Raw genomic sequence first — 23,892 nt, 5'->3', positions numbered from 1 at the left:
TTGCATATTCCCTGCTTCCCTTTGGTTGTGCGTCTTCCTACAATTACTGGAGAAAAATAAGGGAGGGCAGAAATTGTGTGTGCAGCAGCAGAGGACTGAAAAACTGCTCTTGGTGTTCAAGAGCTCACCGAGGATTACAATTTTCGACAGTCTGTAAAGCTTCCTGCTTTCACAGGAGAGCAGTTGGAGGTGAGCAGAAGCAAAATTATTGCATAATTGCAATAAAGTCACATTTACTTGCCAAAGATGGAAGGTACCAAATGTGACAGCGTTTAGCATGATCTCAAAGACATACCAGACCTGTCATTTCATTGGTGTGGCATTCCTTGTAACAATTTGTGTTTGCAGGAGCAGCTTGTTCAAATTCCTTCAGAGTTCTTTTGCTTCTTTAGCTGGCAGGAAAGTCTTTAAGTTTTTTTCTTTTTTTTTTTTTTTTTTAAAGCATGCATCAGAGAACAGAATAAGAATGAATACCCAGCTGGCATAGTGTGAATTTCCCAATCAAGCATGACTGTATCACTCACTTAAGACTAGCTAGAGATGCATCCAGGCAGATAGCACAACTCAGACGTGGCTTTTCTAGCTACAAAATGGCACGTCATCCATCCTGGGAGTCAAAAAACAACAACAAAACAACCCCCTAAAGCCAAACCCCATGAGATTTACTTTCAATCTATCTGGATTTGTTAAAAGCTCTCATATGATGCCTCATAGGGATTTCCTAGTTAAGCTGAAAGAGATGGTGAACCAAAACAAAGCTGCAGATTCAGTTGGGAACTCATCACAGGTGACAACACACTGCCCTGGAAAGGGAATGTTTAAACTGGGAGAAGTTACTATTACTGTTTCTTAAAGTTTGTTCTGGGTCTGATAGTTTATATTTGCATATATTTTCACTAGCAATAAAGTGGGAGCGCTCTGGACACAAAGAACTGAGAAGGACTGTTGATAGAAAGGAGGTTCAAAATATCCTATGGAGATGACTACATAATCTTGAGGACTGGAATAACAGAAATGAGATGAAATTCAATAATGGAAAGATAAGGTCATGCACTTAGACATTTATAAAAAGCATTTTTATTATGGACTGTAAATGACAGACAAATAGGAGGAGTTGCCTGTATTAGTCACTCACAGCATGACCCTGAACCATCAGTGAGATTTGGTCATATGAAAAGCAAACTGGCTGTATGAAAAAAGGTCATTTTGGAAGAAATCAGGAGACACTACTTCCATTGCAAAGACTGGCAATAACTGCTACACATTCCATGTTAGCTATGCTGAAGAAAGCTGAATTCAAATTGTATCTAGTGCAGAAAAAATCTGAGTTACAGAGACTCTGTGTTGTAGGAGGAGATTAACAAAACTTACTGATAGGCTAGACGAGAGTGGCTATGACTACTGCCTACAAATATATTATGGGTTTGAACGCAAGGGAAAGAGAAATGCTTAACTGAAACAGTCCGGCACAAGGACACAGAGCATATGAACTGGTATTGAATGCGTTTAGGCTGGGTGTTAGAAATAACTTTCTAACATAGAGATGAGGGCAGCTCTGGTCCAGCCCTCCAGCAAGAAGTGCAGGAAAATACTGTCTTTAATATAAAATGGATCTAGTTGTGTTTATGGAAAGGGTTATATAAGTATTTGCTCCTACAACAGCAAAGTACTACCTTCAAAACACAAGATCTGTGCCAGTCCCATGGTCTAAAGATTAAAAAAAATTTACCTGCTTAGCAGACCAGACTGCACTACGCAGATCTGAGCAAGCTTTAAACAACCTGGCCAATATATCTCAGCAGCCTAGTTACAGCAGAACAGGCTCCACGCGAGTTAAGGTACCTCACCTTACCGAGGAGCAGAGGTCTTCTGACATCTAGCATCACTGCTAGCAAAAGGAGCAAGTAATTACAGAAGAACATTTACTTGGCAGTCAGTGTTGAACTCCATACGCCGAAAGGAAATTGCTCGCCCAGTCTTGGTAAAACAGGACTTATGTCTTCATCGCTGTATTTGAAAAAACAACAATCTGACTTTACGTGTCTGACCACGTGCCTACCCAAAGCTTACTGCTGGATTTATGGCCTTATTCTTGACTGCTCTGGTTAACCAACTACTCAAAGGTCTCCTCACACAAGTGCTATACCTGAGAGCAAGCTGATGGCATGCAGCACCAGACAGACCAAGGAAACAGGCAGTTCTTGCTCCTGAAAAAGGAATGGTTTGTGCAGTGGATTAAAAAACTTGCATGAAATGTGACAAGTGAGACAGGAAAAATTCTCATTGAATGCAAAGCACTGTCCTGTGTTTTGCCTACGTAAAAATGATAACAGCGCTGTCAATTTACACAGAGCTTTCAGCCACACAGCAAGATGCTGAGGGTCTGCACTCGAGATACATGCCTGGCACCCCGTACCCGTGCAGTGCTTCTGACCCTCTGAAGTGTCTCCATGTAAGTGACTGGAAAACCCCTAGGTAATAAAAGCACTGTGTTACAAAAGTCACTACCTTCACCATAAACATACCTATTTACTTGGATCGCTACAAATGCTCCCGCCATACGTGCTGGGCTTCCATTCAGTAAAAATTAAAAACAACCCTTACAATTAATCAATAGCAAAGATGATCTCTTTGCTTTCTTTCCCATCCCCACTCACCCCAGCTTGTTAGTGAACAATAAACCATCTCTTGGGATGACAAACGATATGCCAGTGACCCTCCTTCCTCGCCCCCCCTTGGGACCCGCTTTGCTTTCATTCCCCCATCAGCATTATCCCCGCACGCCTTTCAGCGGTACCGGCCACCGGCCCGGCCCGGTCCGGTCCGGTCCCCCGCCGCGCCGGGGTCCCCCGTCCCCCCTGTCCCCGCGGGGGCGGCCCCGCCGTGCGGGCGGGCGCTACCGCCGCCGCCGCTCGCCCTGCTCGCCGAGCGAGGAGAAGCCCCTCACCTCCCCTCCGGTCCCGGGGGAGGGGGCTGCCATCACGTGTGCTTCCTCCCCCTTTTCTCTCCCTCTCCCTCTCCCTCCTCCTCCTCCTCCCCCTCCGCGGCGGCGGCGGCGGCAGCAGCAGCCGCCTCGGCTCCGCTCCCTTTGTTGCAGGCGGAGCGGCGGCGCTGCCGGGCGCCGCGCACAAAGGAGCGCGGCCGGGGCGAGGCGGCCCCGCCGGCGGCCAGGCGCGGAGGCGGCCGCCGCACCGCCGGGCTGCGGAGACCGCGCTGCACCGCCGGGGCCAGCCCTGCCCGCGGACGGGCAGCGGCGGAGGCGGCGGCAGCGGCGGGTCTGTGCGGCCGCCGCGGCGGGGATGCTGAAGGTGTGCTCCGGAGCGGCGGAGAAAGGACGGTCCCGCCCGGGCGGCGCCGCGGGCTCCGGTTGATGCTGCGGGCCTGCCGCCGCCGCCATCCCGCTGCCGCCGGCGCTGCTCCTCGGCCGCCCCTCGCCATGCTGGGAGAGAGCCCGGCCGCCGCCCGGCCGCTCCTGCGAGCGGGACCCCCCCTGGCGCTGTGCTACACCTCGGCCCTCCTGGTGCTCGCCCTCTCCGCGCTGCCCGCCGGCCGCGCCTCCCACCCCCTGCCCGGCTCCGAGTGCCAGGGCGGCGGCAAGGGGAAAGGCATCAACTGCTCAGGTAATGCCCCGCCGCCTCCCGCGCCCACCCGTGCGGGCAGCCCACGCGTGCACGTGGGGGGCTGAGCGCGGCCCCCCTGCTCCTGCCTGCCCGGCCCGGCCCGGCCCGGCCCGGCCCGGCGCGGCGCTGCGGGCGGCGGACAACAAAGGAGCGGCGCCCGCCCCGGCCCCGGGGTGCGGCGGGCCGGCACCGCTACCGGCGGGGAGATCCCCCTCTCCGGGGCCGCGGGGGGCGGGCGGGGGGGGGGGGGGAGGCGGGTGAAGCCCCCTCTCCGGCGGCTCCCCGCCGCAAGGAAGGAGTTTGCCGCCCGTCTCCCGTCTTTTGTTGTTCCCCTCCGCCCTCCCGCCGCGGTGCCGGCAGGTGCGCGCCGGCCGCCCCGGGGGCTGCCCGCAGCCCGCCCCGTCCTCCCCGGCGCTCCGTCCCCGTCCTGCCGCAGACGGAGGGGGAAGAGCCGGGAGGCAGCCGTGAGCGCAACCCCTTACGGCGCTCGCACGGGCTGTTTCTTCGGTCTCCGTTCGTGTGTGCAGCCCGGACCCGGGGTAACCTCTCCATCCGTCCTTCTGCCGGTTGCGATGTAGATTCTCTCTGGATGAGGTGCAGACAGCAAAATACTCCGTGATGTGCGCTGAATAAGGTTTTTAGGGATTTTTCCTGTTTTGGTTGCATGGCAGGAGAATGCTTTATTATGTCTGCCCATCCTGTGCATAAGTATATGCTGGTATAGTACAGTTGCAATGTAAGAAGAATTGGTTTGGCATGACGGCGGCACGTTTTCTTGTATCTTGAGGGATATGGTGTTTTTAAAGTAGAACGAAGTAAATACAGACAATATAAAGTTTGCAATTTGTTAGAAGGACTTGTTTTTCTTCTAAAACTAATATTTAGCAAAGGTAACATATTTTTTTTTCCTCCGAAAAATTGCTGTGTATGCCTCCTACTGCTTTTTAAAATGTTCCGTTTATTCCACTGCAAGGATCACCAGCGAGAGCCGCACAAAGTGCCTTCTCCAAGGTGATGAACGTTTCCTGCCCTGGGCTCTGAGCCCCCCGCTCCCATTGTCTTCAGCAGGGTTTGGAAGGCAATTTCCACATTGGAAGGAGCTCTCGGTACCTCCCAGCTTAGGGTCCCCAAACTGTGTAACAGCTTTTAGGAAATGAGTGAATGGAATAGTGATCTTTCTCCCAGTTACATTTTATAATACGGGTAATGCTGCTAAAGCAGGCTATCACATTCGCGCACCGGCAAACTGGCAAAATGATTTTGCAATACCATAAATCTAACTGCTGTTTACTCTTGATATGCTCATTTGTTCTCCATTTTAGCCGGTTTAGACATCTACTGTGTTAGTGTGTGGTACCACAACGCTACTGTTTTACTGCCGCCCGACTTTTTCATTCTGTTTGTATGAATATCATGGTTATTTTTAAAGAGAGGTTAATAGGTTAATGTGTCACTGGCGTTAGCGGCTTACCCATCAGAGACATGTGGGTCATTAGACCATGGCATGTGCATAAATCAGTGAGATTAAATATGGAAGGCTGATGAAATATATGAGGAAGTTTCTAAGATAATGTGGAGCACACAGATAACGTTATTTAGAAACCATCACGGAAAGAGGGCTTTCCAACCTGGAATTAGAAAACCATATGCTGTATCGAAGACATTCAGAATGATTCAGTCCTACTAAAAATAGGCAGAAGCAAATATATGTGCTATATATGTACGTATGGCAGATGCTGTTTTTAGTGTAATTACAAAAATATGGAAGGAAAAATTAATTTAAAAAGGCAGTAGTCAGATTCTGCTGTGTGTTAATTGTTTCATGCAAAACTGCAGTGTTTCAGTTCTCAACATTAATTTTGAAAGAACTAACATCAACACATAATATCTGGCCAGATTTTCCCCTCACTTACCTCTGCATAGCTTCATTAACTTTTACTGGATAAGCTACTCCCTGAAAAAGATGAGTTTCCTATATTTACATGTGGGGCCAGACATCGGCATTAGCACTTTTCTCAGTGGACTGCTACCATGTACATTGCTATTTATACTGAAAGTTAAACTTAAGAACACTATTAATGCTTTTTCTTCAAATATTTGGACTCTCTAAATTACTTTCCATACTCAGAGAAGCAAAATTCTTCTCTCCTCTGTTATTTTGTTATTTTAATATTTGCATCGGATTGACCTGCTGCCCTGGAACAGTTTCTTACACTTTTTGGGATGGTTCCTGAGCTTGTAACATTTTATCATCACTAGATTATGTAGCTACCTTTATTTTTTGTTAAATTTTTAGGAAATGCTGAACTCCTCTCCTTTATTCCTCCAGAATACACTGTTTAAGAAAGCGTTTGCTGTAGCAAAAGAACATTGCAGGGTGGAGGGGACAGGTGGACAACATGAAAATTAAGATAGCTTTTTCAGCCTTGATTCTGCCTCTTTGGCACATGCATTGCAGTTTGGTCTTTTGTTAAATTATGATAAAATTACATCATCCCTGGCCAAGGGAAGAACGTGAGGGAAAGGCTGTGCATGTTGTCTACCTGGACTTCAGTAAAGCCTTTGACACTGTTTCCCACAGCATTCTCCTGGAGAAACTGGCTGCTCATGGCTTGGACAGGCGTACACTTCTTTGGGTAAAAAAACAGCTGGATGGCCGGGCCCACAGAGTTGTGGTGAACAGAGTTAAATCCGGCTGGTGGCCGGTCACAAGTGGTGTTCCCCACCTGGTGTTCCCAGGTCAGTACTGGGACCAGTTCTGTTTAATATCTTTATCAATGATCTGGACAAGGGGATTGAGTGCACCCTCAGTAAGTTCACAGACAACACCAAGTTGGGCGGGAGTGTTGATCTGCTTGAGGGTAGAAAGGCTCTACAGGGGGATCCGGACAGGCTGGGTCGATGGGCTGAGGCCAGCTGTATGAGGTTTAGTGAGGTTAAGTGTTGAGTCCTGCACTTGGGTCACAACAACCCCATGCAACACTTGGCTTGGGGAACAGTGGCTGGAAAGCTGCTCGGCGGAAAAGGACCTGGGGGTGTTGATGATAACTGGCTGTAGCAGTGTGCTCAGGTGGCCAAGAAGGCCAACAGTGTCCTGGCTTACATCAGAAATAGCGTGGCCAGCAGGAGTAGGGAAGTGATCGTTCCCCTGTACTTGGCACTGCTGAGGCCGCACCTCAAGTACTGTGTCCAATTTTGGGCCCCTCACTACAAGAAAGACTTTGAGGTGCTGGAGCATGTCCAAAGGAGGGCAACAGAGCTGGTGAAGGGTCTAGAGAACAGGTCTTATGAGGAGCAGCTGAGGGAACTGGGCTTGTTTAGCCTGGAGAAAAGGAGGCTCAGGGACGTTATCTCTCCTGAAAGGAGGTTGTAGCCAGGTGGGTTTTGGTCTCCCAAGTAACAAGTGATAGGACAAGAGGAAATGGGCTCAAGTTGCACCAGGGGAGGTTTAAATTGAATATTAGGAAAAAATTCTTCACCAAAAGGATTGTCAAGCACTGGAACAGACTGCCCAGGGAAGTGGTGGAGTCACCATCCCTGGAGGTATTTAAAAGACATGTAGATGTGGTGCTTAAGGCCATGGTTGAGTGGTGGACTAGGCAGTGCTAGGTTAACAGTTGGACTTGATGATCTTAAAGGTCTTTTCCAACCTAAATGATTCTATGATTCTATATAATCAAGTGATTAGAACAGAAAACAGAGAATTAAGACGTATCTGGAGTTAATTGATGATGTAGACTTGTATGTGTTTGTTCACCTGTCAATCCCTACTTTTCTAAGCTAGGAAAACTGAAATAGCCCCATTTTACCCAGAACGGGGTAAAATAGAACTTCGTGTTTGTTTCTGGAAAAGACAATCTTAGAGTTGATGTTTTAGAGATGTTCTATTATTCCCAGTGTTGCCTGTAGTCATCTTATGTAACATTTCTGGTACTCACTGACTGTCCACGAGCAGGGTGATGTGATGCTTGCTTCTCTGCTCAAGCTATAAGATAATCGTGTCCTTAATAAAGGCTGTTAACTATATGGGATTGTTAAGCATCCCGAGTGTAAAGGTAAGTAGTACATGAGCTCCTAATCCGCCGGTACTCTCGAGATACACGTGGGCATCTTCAGTTTCAGTTTCAGTCCAGTTGAATCTCCGATGTGAGATACGCTCCCGTCACGCACGTGGCAGCCACAGGGGTTGCAATTTGATCATAACTGACCAAATGCTGAGGACTTTGGTGAGAGGTACACAGACTTAGCAAGAGAGATTTCTCAGTGCATTGGTTTGGATTTGTGTGCTTGGGATTTGTTTAACAGAGACATGTTTCTGTTGGTAAGCCATTCAGCTTACTGCTCCTTCATGTGATAAGATATGCTTGTTTGGGATAATTCCACACACCTCCCATGAGTCTCATAGGCCATATGCTGCCCCTGGTTTCTTAAATTCTCTTTGAATAAAGTGAGTAAAGACAAAATTGTTTCAAGATACCTGATTGAGGATACCTGAATGAGGTCAAGGAAAAATTAAGGACACCTTCTCTATCACGGAATTCCTCTTCTGAGAGGTATGAATGCTTTCCTTTTACACAGTCATAACATGTCTGAAATAGTTTGTAGATAAAAGTAGGTGGAAATTACTGTTTAGGGAGAGGGAAGGGGATGGAGGGAGAAAGGAAAGTATCCATCCTGTGATAGGGTGATGGCTGAGGGTATGATGGGCTGTTATATTGAGCATGGAAGCACAAGCTGTCAAAAAGCTTGTAAATTTTTAGACAGAACAGCAGAGAAAGCTGTAGTGGAGCCATCCTTCACCATATAAACATTATCTTAACTTTCAATATGCTTTAGAGAAATGTTTTCTGCCCTGAAATAACTCATGAAGTAAATTAGACAAACAGAGAATGTGGAAACAGTAAAAAAAAAGTGAAAGGTGAAGCAGAGAACGTGGTAAGCCAACAGGAGTACAACAAGCACAAGAAAAATTCATGTCTTTTGATATTTTAAAATGTGGTAGGATGAGAAAGGAGGGGTAGACATCATCAGTGGGACAAAAGCATCTGAAGGCTGGACAACAAGAGTGGGTCCTGAAGAGGGATGGGAGTGGAAGGTGTCGACTGGTACGTGAGCAGAAGAGAGTAAGGAAGCAGTAGGAGAAAAGATAACACAGCTGAGAGTGGGGGCAGCTCACAGAGGATGGACAAGTGTGGCAAGAACTGGCCATGTCATATGCTTTTGTTTTAAAGCATGCCTTTTTCCCTTCTGTGAACAGAGTTTTAGAGGAAGAAGAGTTGGAAAGGGCAGAGAAAGTGAGTGAGACGAGCAAGAGGACGTCCAGTTTAAATGCAGATAAGGCAGGAACATCCAGGAGCATGATCATAAGTCTGTGTAGTATAACAACAGAAGAGAAAAATTACATTAATTATTGATTACTGCACACACTGAAAGAGGGAGCAGTGCATTTAAAGTATGGCTACTGTCACTGTTACTGGAGATGCATGTGGTACCGTAAAGAAATAATACCTCTTTTTGTCTCATCCTTGCTTCTGTCTCCTGTCCACCATCGATGAATGTGGTCTTATTCTGAATTTGCAAGTCTTTTTCCTCAGCATCTCTTGCTGAGGTTGTCCTTCCCCCATATCCTTGATGTGCGGCGGAGGCTGTTCTATTAGGGACTCTGTTTCCATTACTTTGTGAGATGTTACCGAGTCTGTCCTCCAGATCCTGTAGCAGGGATGCCCGTGCTTACTGTTGCTGGATACCAGTGCTAGCAGAAGAGACATTGCATGCAGATTTCAAGAAAAAAATTATCTGCTCAAGTCTTGTCTCTGTAGCTCTTTGATGTGGTGTATATAACATATTCATACCTGCTGTAATCAAGGACTAGAAATTAAGAACGTATCTTCTGCATTCAGTGTGCAGGCTACCAGTGGTGCACTGTGGTTCAGTGCTTGACAGCTTGTGGGAACGGTGGAGAATGGCACAATCTGAGGTCACGGAGGCCAAAATAAAGCAGAGGAGTACTTGGAATATGTTGTCTCGAAACATATGTTGCAGAAAACCGTCTCTGCTCGAACATCACCCTTGCCTTTGCTAACTCTGCTTCCTTCCAAAACGGTTTGACAGCGGCAGAATGAGACATGGAGAATTTTAAAAGTGCTGAAAACCTAAATGAACAACACCATGGCAGGGTTAGAAACACAATATTTGGGGCACAAGCTCTAAATGCCTAAGGAAACAGTTTCCTAGGGAGATGATTATTCAGTCACCTTTGCGAGGGTCTCTTTCTCAGAAGCATATCTGAGACACATCAGCACTGAAGAGATGGCACGCTTTCAAAAATGCTGTCTGTAGTTATTGACAAATTACAGCTTTAGGGCTGAAACCAGGATGAACTGTCACTACTTTAAGGCACGTTACCTATTATGTGCGAGCTGTTGTAGCTGAAAAGTTCACCTTTTTACTTAGGATAAGGCGTCTAAAGCTACTCACATCTGGTACATCTACACTGTGAGGTGAAGACTTGAGTTTACAAGTGGGTTGGCCAACACGAGTTTTACGTATGCTCTTTCTCACTCTAGGCTTGTGTGTTGTCTGAAACGCGGGTCCAGGCTGTCCCCGCTGTGACGGGGAAGAGCTGAACAGAAGTGTGTAGCTCCCTTGGCCCTGCCTGTGCCTGATCCACGTGGCAGATGTGAACACGGATTTGGGAGGATATAATCCTCAGGTACTGCCGGTCTCTGCAGCTCGGCCTTGGTTTGTGCTTGGGCTCAGTGGGGTCTCTGTGAACCAGAACCAGATCTGGCCTCAAGACTGGCTTTCATCCGGGCTTATCTGCTGGTGCAGACATACCCTTTGTGGGTTTTGTGAAGATTAAGCAGGTGAGGGTGGTTTTTTTTGGTAATCGTTCTAAGGCACATGAGGCCAAAACAATTTGTGCTGAAGGTATGAAGCCACATTGGCAAGAAGGTAAAGGCAGGGGATGGAAGAGATGTACAGGTTTACGTAAATTAGCCTAACTATTTTAAGAAATACACATCTTTTTATGTTTGCATAGATAAACTTGATCTGAAATGGTATATGAGACTAGAATATTTGTTTATTTTATCTAAGATACTGTGACTTATGTTCCCATAAATGAATTATAACAGTCCAGCCAAATAAACTATGATATGTATTTGTGCCAATTGAACTTCTGAAGTAAATGATCTAGACTCAGGTTACATATCCCTTTGAGAAACTATCATAAGGCGTGAATATAAATCAGCTATAAGTAAAAACTAAAAACAATGATTAAAAAGAGAAATAAAAACTCAGACAGTACCAGGCATATATTTGTTTCCCTTTAGTGTAATTACCTAGACATGATATGTCCTTGCAGTACAGATTGTTGTGTTGATTAAAGAGCCAAAAGGTAATTAAAGTAGTATTGAAAGTGTCAGAATAGCAGAAAATCATCTCATAACAGGTGTCACTCTGTCATTGTCACTAGTGGGAACCGGTAGCGCGATGGAGCAATAGAGGCTTGACTGAAAGGACTGCATTAAATCAAATTTCTTTATCATTTTATGAAAAGGGAAAAAGAGGAACTATGTTTATTGTGGAAAATATTGCTAAGAAAACATTACTTTTTACCAAGACCTCTCTGATAATTCCTGTTAAAGAGAGAACAAGTCTGGCCCTTTTCTTGCTATTGATGTAAGGATAAGCATTTTGTACTTACAACCTGCTGGTTTTCCTCTAGACTTGACAGTAGACTGGATAAAGGAGAGAGTTAATATTTACTTGGACTTGAAAAAAAAGAAGCTGTGGTCAAGGTCATTGAGTAGAGAAGTATGAAAGCAGAGAATTCCACAGATATTGACAGGAGGCTTGATTTACCCTTTTCCTATAAAGAGATTATCACATTCCACCATTGATTTGTCAACTGAAAGTGCTTGTGACTTTTCCAGCCTGTGGTCAGACTTTGGCAAGTGTCCACAAAGCAGGTAGTGGCAGTAGTTCCCAGAATAACAGCAGCCGTAAAATTTAGGGAAGAAAAAATGCTGAGCACCAGGTACGTTGAAAAAGGACCTATTTTTCTGACTCTAGACTACTGCTCATCCTTCTTGATAAGTCCCTACAGATGCTGTGGAACGAAAATGGAGATAGAGAACATGTTGGCATATTGGAGGTGAAAGCCTGTCTTTTTCTAAGCAGTCTGTAATACTCAGTACAGCTGAAGATGGAGGAAGTTCCTTATAAATTATTCTATCCCAAGAATAGCTTTAGATAATAAGAAAATAATAATTAAATAATGTGCTGTAAACTAGGTAGTCCTCTCTAATTGCTGTAGTTTATCCTTAGATCGTCTTGAAATGCTAACAATTTAGAAATATGGAGAAATACAGGAAGAAAAATAGTGTGAGAGAGTGGAGTTGTATTTTGTGGAGCTCCTAAGTGTGTAGAGAAGGGATCGTTTGACTAAATCAATCCATAGTAAATTTTATTTTATGAAACCATTTTTTGGCAAAATGGGTCTTCTTTGTGTGATATTTTTCTTCCAGAAAAGGATAAGAAGAGACAGACTAAATCTGGTTAGGAGTAAGTTCAGCAATCAAAATTGTGATCTGATGAAATTAAAGTTTGCTGGAGAACCTTAAATCTGTCCCTTTGTCTTGATGAACAGGTAAAATGTATCTTAGTTCAAATTTAGTTCACAGATGGCTTTAAGGGGATCTGAGAACAGAATTATTTCACCTCATGTTATTAGATAGATATCTAGTGGTGCCATTAGTTGTTTAAATATTTGGGATTTATGGGTCATGTGCTCTTCATTTTATTTGTTTGTTTGTTTCTTTTTAAAAAGAAAAAATATCAGGTCATTTTTTGTCTCTGGTGGGTCAACCCTGGCTGGGGGCCAGGTGCCCACCAGACCCGCTCTACCACTGCCCTCCTTCATTAGACAGGGGAGAAAAGGTATAACTAAAAAAAAACTTATGGGTCGAGATAAGGACAAGGAGAGATCATTCTCTAATTATCATCATGAGCAAAACAGACCGAACTTAGAAAGGGAATTCATCTTATTTATTACTAAGCAAAACAGAGTAGAGGAATGAGAAATAAAACCAAATCTTAAAACACCTCCCCCCACCCCTCCCATCTTCCCGGGCTCAACTTCACTCCTGGCTTCAACCTCTGTCCCCCGCAGCGGCACAGGGGGACGGGGAATGGGGGTTACGGTCAGTTCATCACACGGTGTTTCTGCCGCTTCTTCATCCTCAGGGGGAGGACTCCTCTCATCGTTCCCCTGCTCCAGCGTGGGGTCCCTCTCACGGGAGACAGTCCTTCACGACCTTCTCCAACGTGAGTCTCCTCCATGGGGTGCAGACCTTCAGGAGCAAACTGCTCCAGCGTGGGTCCCCCACGGGGTCACAAGTCCTGCCAGCAAACCTGCTCTGGCGTGGGCTCCTCTCTCCACGGATCCACAGGTCCTGCCAGGAGCTTGCTCCAGCATGGGCTTCCCACGGGGTCACAGCCTCCTTCAGGTGCCTCCACCTGCTCTGGTGTGGGGTCCTCCACGGGCTGCAGGTGGAATCTCTACACCTCCTCATCCTTCCTCCATGGGCTGCAGGGGGACAGCCTGCTTCACCATGGTCTTCACCACGGGCTGCAGGGGAATCTTGCTCCGGCGCCTGGAGCACCTCCTGCCCCTCCTTCTGCACTGACCTTGGTGTCTGCAGAGTTTCTTACATCTTCTCACTCCTCTCTCTGGCTGCAAAAGCTCTCTCTAACTGTTTTTTTTTTCTCTTTCTTAACTATGTTATCACAGAGGTGCTGATGGGCTTGGCCTTGGCCAGCAGTGGGTCCATCTTGGAGCCGGCTGGCATTGGCTCTGTCAGACACAGGGGAAGCTTCTAGCAGCTTCTCACAGAAGCCACCCCTGTAGCCCCCCCCCCGCTACCAAAACCTTGCCACGCAAAACCAACACAGTCTCTTAAAGATTTATACCAGGGAACCTTCGTCTTCTTTGGAGTGGGGAGCAAGATGCCAGTGGAGCTCTTTGCTACAAGAGTGCCTAGAAGACTTAAGTTCTTGCTACGCAGTTACATCTCCAGACCTGGCTGGGTGTGGGCTGGGAGACTGACGAGGCTCTGCACGCATTTGCATATATATTGCCGATGTGAATTTCTCTGTTTAAGACAGCAATTTAATGTTACACTGATAGCAATGTTCATTTTTTTTAAGTTGCTCTAAAACTGCCTCATTGGTCATAGCGTGGTTTGGGAGGAGGCGGTGTTTGACTAGCAAATTGGGATTTATTTTAGGATAATTTAAATTCTCATTATAGTAGACAATTCCTAAGGACTGAAAAGACAGGGTTTTTCTGATAATAGATTATGTGTTTAAAGGATACGGTTCAAAATAAAATTAAACCCTTGTAATACCTCTCTTTTGACTTAGTATTGTAAAAATAAATTCAGTTGCAATTACAGTCTTGAAAAACCCACATTATATAACCATGTCCAAGCTGGCAGGATCCTTATCCACGCTTCAAAAATAGTGTTAATTAAGATCAGCAGGAAAACATGTGAAAATGAAAGAGAAGAAAATCAGAAACAAGACAGAACTGTCAGTAATTTTTCTGAAGGGATCTGGCTTCTCTCGGTAGCTGCTGTCTTCTCACCTAGCCTGTTTCTACCAGGCTGAGACCTCGCTATGCTCCTATATGTCTTAAATAGGTGCAGAACTCTCTGTGCTTTCGTAAGACACATAGAGCATCCCGTGGGGTGCAGCTGGAGAAGAGGACAGGTATGATGTTCTTGACAAAGAGACAAAAGGGTGTTCAGGACATGAAATGTTTCTTCTCAGGTCCTGGTCTGGAGGCCAAAACCTCCTGAAGTCTGGCTCTGCCTGGCCGTGAAGCCTCCATAGGCAGCCTCATTCCAGCTGCCTGGCTTGCTGGCAGGCAACAGCCGGGTTCCTCAAGGAAAGGCCCTGGGGCATCTCCTCTGCCTCACACCAACCTCATGGGATCAGTGTGGGAGCAGATGGGGTGAATGGGGGCGGCTGGCTGAGCCAGAGAGATGGATCTGTGCAAACTCTGGTTAATCTGCCCTTGGTCACCGTAGTGCGTTCGAGATGAACACGAAACGCTCAATTTTAGGAGCTCCAGTTGCTTCACCCTAGATCCAGCCCTGATTATTTCCCAGACTGGCACATTTCCATCCAGCTTCAGGAGTTTGACACTTTACAATGTTTACCCACTGCTGACCAAAAAATCCTGCTTAAATCGGTCTCAGTTACTAACTCACGTGAGCGCTGCATATGATGAAGGAAGAAGAAAAACAGAGCCCCCAATGAAATCATCCTGTCACATCTACTTGCATATGACTACAGAAAATCTATAAATGCACGTATTTCAGCAGTGGGTGAGAACGTGCTCCGTTGCTTAAACCTGAAGCATACAGAGGAGTTTGTTGTACCTTACAAGAGTTTTACTTGCTGTCCTATTCAGAGACTGTTTCTCATGCAGTTTCATGTATGACTACCAAGAATGAGTGATTAGGTAAGCATCATTTGCAGAAGTCGCTAACTTTCCTCTAAAATTTTAAACCAAACAAGAATCTTCACAAAAGCAGCATAAAAGCTTGAGATATGGGCTAGGTGAAGGTGCCAGTGCATGTGCAGAAAATGCCCCAAATAGTCTAGGCATTCAAAATGAGTGAGTACTTTTGAAAATGTAAGTTTTAATCCTTAAGGATGTCCATAAAACATAAGACCAAGATACAAAGTCTTTAGCTTGGTGATGGAGACAGCTCACACAGAGTTTTCAACAGGTGTTTCCATAGAAAGTTTGATAAAAATTTGTGGCTGGAAAGCAGCTTGCCGCTCTAAAACTCAGGGAAGCATTGATCTAATTAAATGTTTACATTTTGCTAATTAGTATTGACTCTGTGTGCTGCCCTTATCTGATCCCTCTGGGAGAGGCAGAGGTCAGTGTGTTCTGATGAATGGGTTCTCTGGGGCTGAGCAGAGGAGCAAAAAATCCTTAGAAAGGCTAAAGAAAGGTCTCCCCCCCGAAAGTGATACCGCCATGCGCAGTGATAGGCAGATGAGCAGTTACGTTCCTAAAGCACCGGGTGGGTCTCTCCAGCAGCTTTTCCTTCATCCTCCACCTCTCCCTGAAGTTTACCCAGGCAATTCTGTGAGACAGAGTTCTTTTTCCCTGTCTTGATTGGAAGTATAATTTTATGGAAGTATCATTTCAAGGTCATAAAAGTGAAAATCAAGTAGGCAGGCTCCTGTTGAGGTGGCAGAAATTTCTTCTCGTATAAAACATGGGTTGAGAAGGCAATTTATTTCATTGTATTTCTTCTTTGTTTAAGTGCAAAGTATGTCCTGTCCTTTGCTTGCATGGATGTTTACACCTACAAAGAATGTCTTTGTGAAAATAGTTATATGTGTTTGAAATGTGCAAAGTCGGTTCTGAGCTGTAGGAAATACTCTTTTTTCACATCAGAAACTAGTGGCTATGGTAAGGATGAAACAAAAAAATTGGCTAGAAAATTTGAAGAACAGCTGCCTAATTTTTTTTAATTTTTTTTTTTTTTTTAAAGTGAGAAATTTATCATTATCTCGATGCTCTTTGTTACAACCTCTGTCTGTAATATAGAAGAGTTATCCAGGTGAGAGAACACAACCTCCACATTTGCAAGTAATATTCGTGCTGCCGGCTGAGCAAACAAAGAGCATCACTGGAACCAGACTTCGAATTTGAGTGTTTGGGGTGATTTATCTACCAGATGGTAAATGCAGTCCAATGTAAAAAATTAGTCTGGGAGCAGGGAATCAATCATCCAGCACACCGATCAGCAAAGGGATTTGGGTGTTATAGCAGAAAAATTAATGAGCTGGCAATCCACTGCAGAGCAGCATTAAAACAAAAAGATACTACACTGTAATAAAAGACTCCTCACCCAGAAGACAAAAGAGATGAACATACTGCTTTATTAGACACTTGATAAACCTAATCTAAAGCAGCGTATTAGATACCAAAACCCTAATATTATTCAAACATAATGATTAAAAAGTTCAGTATCAAAATCTGGAAATCAGACTTCATTTAGGAAAGTGAAGTTTGTCCTGGTTTTCACATTTGTTTTCCAAATACATAGGCTCTTCTGTCATAGGAATTACTTATTAGTATTCTGTATGATAGTAATAGGTATTTCTATGCTATTTAAAGTCACAGTACAGTGCATTCAGAATTACCTAATGAAAGACTATGAGCTACCAATACTAGCTTTATGCCATAATTATATCTTTCTATAAAAATCTTGAAAATGTGTCCCTAGCCCCTTTCAGTTCCTCAGGCTACAAGAGATCAGAATAGCTTCACCACCAAAAGCTCTTCATGACTTTTCTCTCTTTTTCATGGGAAACCATTGAGTCTCCATCTAGAAAAGACTAAGAAAAGGTGGCTTCTGTGCTCAGTTTCCCCTTTTTAAGTTGATGATGATGATAATGATGATGATGATTCTAAGGATTAGGTGCAGATTAGGCTCTTTGGGAAATGACACTATGTACAGGCTGCTTCTGCGGGGAGGAAGGGCAGCAGCAGGGTCTGGCCATGCTGGTGCGGGGCCTCTTGGCACAGGTGGAACATCTACTTGTGGGTCCCCTCTCAAGCCTGAGGCATCAAAGTACTTCTGTGACTGCAGGTAGCTGAAAGGAGGAGGTTGGAAATTACCTCTTTTCTACTGTGGACAGCTGTGCGTGTCCTCTGTGAGTAACTGCTTTTTTTTCTGAAAACAGCCAAGGAGATAGGAAACCTTAACGCCATACTGTCCTCCGATTTTGGCCTTTTCTTGTTAGGTTTGGGTTTTTTCTTGTGGGTGGGGGTCGGTACATTGGTGAACAGCTAGTGAAGCACGCAGGAAAAATCTCCAGTATCCCTGTACATCATGCAAATGTAATCCCCAAATGGTCTTTCACTTAGTGGTTCCCGCTTGAGTTTTGGGGGGTTTTGTGTTTGGTTTTTGTTTGGTTTTTTTTATTTTAAATGATTCCTGGAGAAAGATTTCTACAAGCACAGAGGAAAGGAGCTGACGGTCTGACTACCTAAACAGTAGAGTGAACTTCACTACCTGAGGAGTTTTTCTAGAAGCATTAACCACTGCTTAAAATCAACAAGGGCTCCTAGATCATGGTCCCTGTGAAAAACGGATTTGTCTATGTACAGAGTAAGCAGTAAGAACTTGCAAATATTGGTCTCATACAGCTCTACAGATTAGGGGTGTAGAAACAATGATTGTCCATGGACTTGCAGGAGCTGCAGCCAAGCCCATACCTAAGTGATGGACTCGATGATTGCCTACATTTCTCCAAGCCACAAAGACATGTTTGCCTTAAAATTATGCAAAGCATGTAAACATAGTTTCTGATGCTGTGCTGGATTATACTTACACGGTGCTGATCAAATTCAGCCTGGGTGTTAGCAGGAACTGTACCTCAGTCATTGTTTGTATATCTCAGGGCTGAAATTGGCCTTTTATTTCATTTCAGTTGTATGGGTGTGAGACAAAGGGCAAAGATTTAGTCATGTGCATGTTTACATGTAGGTTGGTCGTTGTGGGTTTTTTCCCCCTGCTATATTTATGTGAAGATTTTTTTGCTGGCTATATTTTTTTCTGCCATTTTGGATGTGCACAACACTGTCAAAGATGGCTGCCCAAGGCGGTGGCCTGAGGGTGCCTGTGGCCCTGCATTCAAACAGAAAATGCGGATTAACTTCAGATTGGCAGCAACGCAAGGTCTATCAGTGCCACGGCAGCAAGATGATTCAGAGCTGGGGTGATAACGCGTCTGTGATCCTGGTCTTGTGCCCCCTCCCCACCCTGTTCCCCCAGCCGGACTGTCTGTACCAGGGGGAGGAAGGTACCTTGCTCATTCGGCCACATGTTGGAGGACGCCTGGCAAAGTCAAGAGGTCCTTTGCAGTGTCTAGGCAAGGGCAAAATGAGAGCCAGCATGTCAAAGTTCCTTGATTCTCCACTGAACACCAGGTAATAACAGCTAATTTATGGCAATTAGGAAGTCTCCCTCAAGAGCTGTAAGCTGACACCGGGCGTATTTTGGCAGAATATCCGCTAGCTGTGCTCCTCGGCCCTGGGAACCGCAGGGAAGGCGACTCATGAGCTGGCTAATCCGCCATTACATTTGCCGAGGGAATCCCCAGCGGGCAACCATGAATAATTTCCACCTGCTTCGTACTGCATGAGTGGCACGGCGGGAACAGGGGGAGAAGGATGAATATATCAAAGGAGAGATGCCCTCCTGTTCATCCTTTAAATAAGGCTTGTTTCTCAGTCCAAAATGCTGGGCATCGCAGGTTGAGCAGCTTTGTCGGTGTGGTGGGCTGCAGAGATGCCGTCAGCTCCGAGCACGCTGGAGTTCATCGGTCCTCTGCAAACCCGGCGGCTTGACCAGCCCTGCGACAGCCATCGCTGTAAGAGACAATGAGGCAGGAGACCATGCCTTGCTGTACGGATCCCGCCCTGTAGCCCTACTATAAACTCTCGGCCCCCAAAAATCCTTTCAAGGCTGGCGAAGGGGGTTAGCGGGAGCTTTCAGAATTGTATTTCTGCTTGTGTTTCAGTAAGGATAAACGAGCAGGCAGAGAGGAATTATTAGCTATAGATTTAGCTGACAAGAATGCGTACGGGAGAAAAAAGTATTTCAGTAAGCTGAGCTACTCCTCGGCAGTGATTTGTTTTTTGGAAGCGTAATATAGTTGTTAAAGTTTGAAAGGAATGGAGCTGGTGGTTCAGGTCCTTCCTGGTTTCCGTAACTAACTGGTATTACCAGAATTCATTAAGAAACCTGAATGATCAACTGGGGGCTTGTTTGTTTGTTTTCTCCCTGTGACTTTTATGTGGCTGGTTATTTTGTTACTTTTCCAGGGGTTTTGTGACTGTTTAATTATGGTTTTCAAAACTAGCCCTAAATAGCATAGTGTATGGGTGTTTGGAGGAGAGAGTTTATGCAAACCTAATTATGCTCCAGCACCATTCATACTGCTTATGTTTCAGGGATATTACCCAAGAGTTAATTTATTTCCTTTCTTTGTATACAAAATAGGAATCTAATGCTATTTTTACAAAGGTATGTGTATCATAAGGATGCATCGCAATGACGTTTTAATTTATAGATCTGTTAAAGGGTTTTAATGAGACTGAACTGCAAGAGGAAACTGAGTTTTCTGTATTAATTTGGAAGCTACCAGATTTAACTGTTACATTTTAATCTCTTACATGGAAAATACTCTCTTGCTGGAATTAGCTTCTATATAATATTCTGAAAAAAACCCATGTACTTCATCTTTCTTTTGAAATCAGTAACTACTTAAGATATTTTTATAAATTCTTGATTTTAATGTAGACTGGCAGGGTCTGTGGGGAACCAGAGGTATGATTCCCTCTAATTAAGTTTTGAAGTGTATCCCTGTTGTTTCCTTCTTGAAAATGTCTGTAGCTTTAGAACATTCCGTGCTGGCACTAAAATCTTTCAGACCACAAATATTGTAACAGCCTTTAATTTTTTTTTTTGTTGGATAACTCACCTTTTTGAGTAAGTCGATGTTTCATTTCCTATGGGTAGTTAAGTTCTGTAAGTTACTTAGAAATAGGAATTTCTTTCTGTGCTTTTAAATAGCAAGGTAATATTCCCACAAAAGAGCTTGTCATACACGCTGTCAGGCTGACAGTCTGTCATCCACATGGCTGGAAGAGATGTCCTGTGGCATCGAGCCTCCTTGGTCACTGTTTCTGCACTCAAACCTACTCCTCAGAATCACCCAGTTCTTTCTGACCCCACTATATAGTATTTGCTTAACTGTATCTTACCAATGGAATTTAAAACTTTGTTTAAAAAGCTTAATATGCAGCTTATATTAAAAAAAAAAGAAATAGAACAAAGAGAATAGACATTAGGGACATTACTGTAAATATCCTTACAATAATATTGCTCTTACAACTTCTGTGTTCAGAAATTTCCCACCTCAGGAAGATAACCTGTAACTTTTTGGGATATGTTTTCAAAGATCTCTAAAACTTACACATAGATCAGACTAGCCTGAAAACTGCTTTACACCTTTTTTTGTGTTAATTAGACTTTAAGTCTGGGTGAAAACTTGGATATTAGGTAGTGGATTAGAATACTTAGATTTTTTAAATAGAACTTGATATATTCAATGAACAGCTTCCACTGCTGTGAATTATTGCATCCCGCTTGAATGGCTTTGAGAAAAAAAGCATCCAGACAATGAGATATGCCCAATTAGTGAATATGTCTGGAAAATCTGATTTGAGCAACTTGTCTAGCATTGCACAAGGACATAAAAATTACATTTGCTCGAATAACATTAATTCATGAATCTTCTTGTTTCTGCATACTTGATTTGCTCTCTTATTATGGCTTTGCTTAATATAAGTTCTTTTGAAAGAAAAAAAAGAACAACCCTCCCCACAAACGGCTAGGGAGAATACAGACATTTCATACGATGGACTGATTTTTAAGTGGCTGTGGGAAAGGTTAAAACCATTATATCCTGGTGGAGACCTCTCACTTGAATTAATGGCATAATGGGTACCACTGAAAGTAGTTCTCCTCTGTCAACCAGCCACTTGGAAAACAGACCTGGAATTTTTCTGTATCCTTACGGGAAAGCAAAGACCAAGCAACCTTGGGCTCTCTGTCCAAGCCTGGGTTCCCATGTTTTCCAGTGGTTGTTTTTTCACCATCCTTTCCTCTTCCACTCTGTGGTCCCTCTCCTCTGGCTTTCCTCGTGGTCTCCTTTCCACCTCTGCTCTACCTGCCACCTCTCTTTCCTTCATAGTCAGTTCTCAGCTTTGTACTCAGACCGTTTTCTGCTCTCGGGCAAGGAGACAACCGAGACCATACAAATGTGACATGGATGACAAATATACAAGTCTGCCAGCCCTGATTTTTGATGCTGAAGCCACAGCTCATCTGAGACACCACAAAGAAGGAGCGCATGGAAGGGGGAGCCTGTGACCCATTTTGCTGGTGGCATGTAACAGATAAACCTCTTTTAGCAGCTTAAAATTTCAGGTGGATTTGGATGTATTTTCACATTGCAGAATACAATGGTCTGTGCCTTGGAAATCATACCTCCTTCAGTGAACCTTATATCTAAGCTCCTGCATGTGAATGTGGAAAAGATCAAACAACTTAATGGTACAAATTGCAAAAAAAGACGAAACATCATATGTGCTCCAACTTCATTCTTAAAAACTACACAGCTGGAAATTTTCTTTGAAAACAATAAGGCCGTGTGCTATAAGCAACTTAAAACATGATTTTATACAGAGAAACTGTCCGAGCAGCCAGGAATTTTATACAGAGAAACTGTCCGAGCAAAAAGTGGGTATTTTCTTTTCTCAGTGTTATTACTGGCTTACTGACTGTTGTGACAAGTGCCCGATGTGACAAGGCCATGAGGCGGAGAGCAGGGAGAGATAAGGAGGAGATGTGAGACCTCGTCCCCGTGGGCACCAGCGAGCTGCCTGGAAAACTGTGCCCTCGCCGCACCTGGGGAAGGTCCTGTCGTGGGGACTCCTGCCCGCGCTTCGCTGCCTCGCCAGCGGAGCAGCGTAAACTCCAGAAGTTAAACAAATAGAAAGATAAAGTCTTTAAGAAAAAATTTGTACCTCTTTGCTTGGCTAGTGAGGCCATATATGTATTTCACATATGGAATGACTTTTGAATGAGTTGTTGGTATTTCTCCATGAACACGCATCACATATTCAGACTTGCACGTCTCCTGACTTGGACAGACTCGCTACAGCCATAAATACATCTTAGGCCATAGATTTTCATCACAACACTGAAATAATGAATTTCAGTATTTCTCTTTCTGCATAATGGGCAGAAATGTTGTGGAGTAAAGATCTGATCTTTCTGAAAATGGGGAGGAGCAGTGTGTGTGTGGGTGCAGTCTGATTGCCAGAGAAATTTCCTGCAGATTTTCAGTGCAACTGAAGTCTGACAGACAGAAACGGTTTGTTCCCTTTTTCTTACATAGCCAGTATAGAAGCTCTGCATATGATTCATTTTCTTGTTTAATTTGCCTTGTTCTTCATGTTACACTTCACTAAATATATTTACTTTTATTTCTGCCATTCCACATGACAGAATTTATCTGCAAAAAAGGAATTTTAACTGCAAGAAAGGTTTTATAGACAGAGACCGTGGCAAAACATGAGGCAGGAATGTTAAGCACTGTCTTCCCTGAAATCGAGGAGCAATTAAACTTTTTATTCTACTAAAGAACTTGAAACCTGTAAAGTAATATGGTAGCATAATGGGAAGTGGCTCTTAATGAGCTTATGCAGTTACTGCAAATTAAAAGTAGTTGCATGTTTGGCTAACAAAATACTGGGGAACACATTATCATTAAATGTTGGTGATAATGCAGTCACAACAATAGGCAATATACGTAAGACTCACAGAGCTATTATATTTACTGTATCTTCTTTGAGAAGCAAAAACAAGCCAAGAAAACAAGACACAGCTGGAGGATTAAACCAAGAAAGCATGGTAGCTAACAAAAAAGAGCAATCACATTCACCTTGAATGGCAAAACCAAAACAACCCTAGACAAAACGAAGCAAAACAAAACGTAAACCTTCTGTCTCAGAGGAATCTTCTTTTTCAGAGTTAGTGTCTCTGGAAACATGCTTGGTGGGAGATTTTAATCACCTAACCAAACAAGTAATAGAAACATTAATCATTTCTAGCCTGCTCAAGCTCTGTGTCTCTCGGGGTCTACTTCATCACCTGAACTTACAAGACCTTTATCTGCCAGCTTGGCTCATGAACACAAAACCCGAGAAAAAATAGGCTATTTCTGAGAGAGCTCAAAACTGTGTGAAATATACAGGGTTTTTTCCCTTGTGTTTATGGAAGCAGCTTTCCCAGGCACTTGGACAGTAGGGAAGCTGAGGACACAGTGGCTGTACCATCCTTCTACTCCTGCCCCTCCCTGCAACCTGGCATTACCTATGAGCTTGTCGATGGTGTCTTCTGTCTCAGCACAGCCATGGGTGAAGATATTCAAGGGTATGTGTCCCTGGTGTACACTGCTTGTTACTGGCTAGCAATGTGGTCAAGCCATTGACCACTACCCTTTGAGCCTGGCAGTCCAGCCAATTTGCAGCTGATGTGTCTGTCCCACGTGTATTTCCCTTGCTTAGAAAGGAAACTACTGTGGAGGATAGTGTCAG

The 23,892-nt window shown here is 44.4% G+C and overlaps 1 protein-coding gene and 1 long non-coding RNA gene across 2 annotated transcripts in view; one reads left to right on the top strand and one right to left on the bottom strand.

Moving 5' to 3' along the window:
* Nucleotides 1-1,898: 1,898 nt before the first annotated feature.
* On the bottom strand, nucleotides 1,899-3,004 carry LOC142600422 (uncharacterized). The gene is made up of 3 exons (XR_012833893.1): nucleotides 2,948-3,004; nucleotides 2,417-2,471; nucleotides 1,899-2,007 (listed from the first exon to the last, which is right to left on the bottom strand). It is a non-coding gene; the product is annotated as an uncharacterized LOC142600422 (long non-coding RNA).
* The window catches only part of TMEFF1 (transmembrane protein with EGF like and two follistatin like domains 1), a 134,734-nt gene continuing 113,759 nt past the window's right edge, over nucleotides 2,918-23,892 (top strand). The window contains exon 1 of the mRNA XM_075744634.1: nucleotides 2,918-3,620. Coding sequence (XP_075600749.1) covers nucleotides 3,371-3,620 — 250 coding nt within the window. The 5' untranslated portion in view covers nucleotides 2,918-3,370. The remainder of the gene's footprint in view (nucleotides 3,621-23,892) is intronic.

Source organism: Balearica regulorum, chromosome 2, assembly GCF_011004875.1.
Source record: "Balearica regulorum gibbericeps isolate bBalReg1 chromosome 2, bBalReg1.pri, whole genome shotgun sequence".
Classification (NCBI taxonomy): domain Eukaryota; kingdom Metazoa; phylum Chordata; class Aves; order Gruiformes; family Gruidae; genus Balearica; species Balearica regulorum.
Note: the sequence above shows the minus strand (reverse complement) of the source record. Positions and strands in the feature narration are given on the sequence as shown.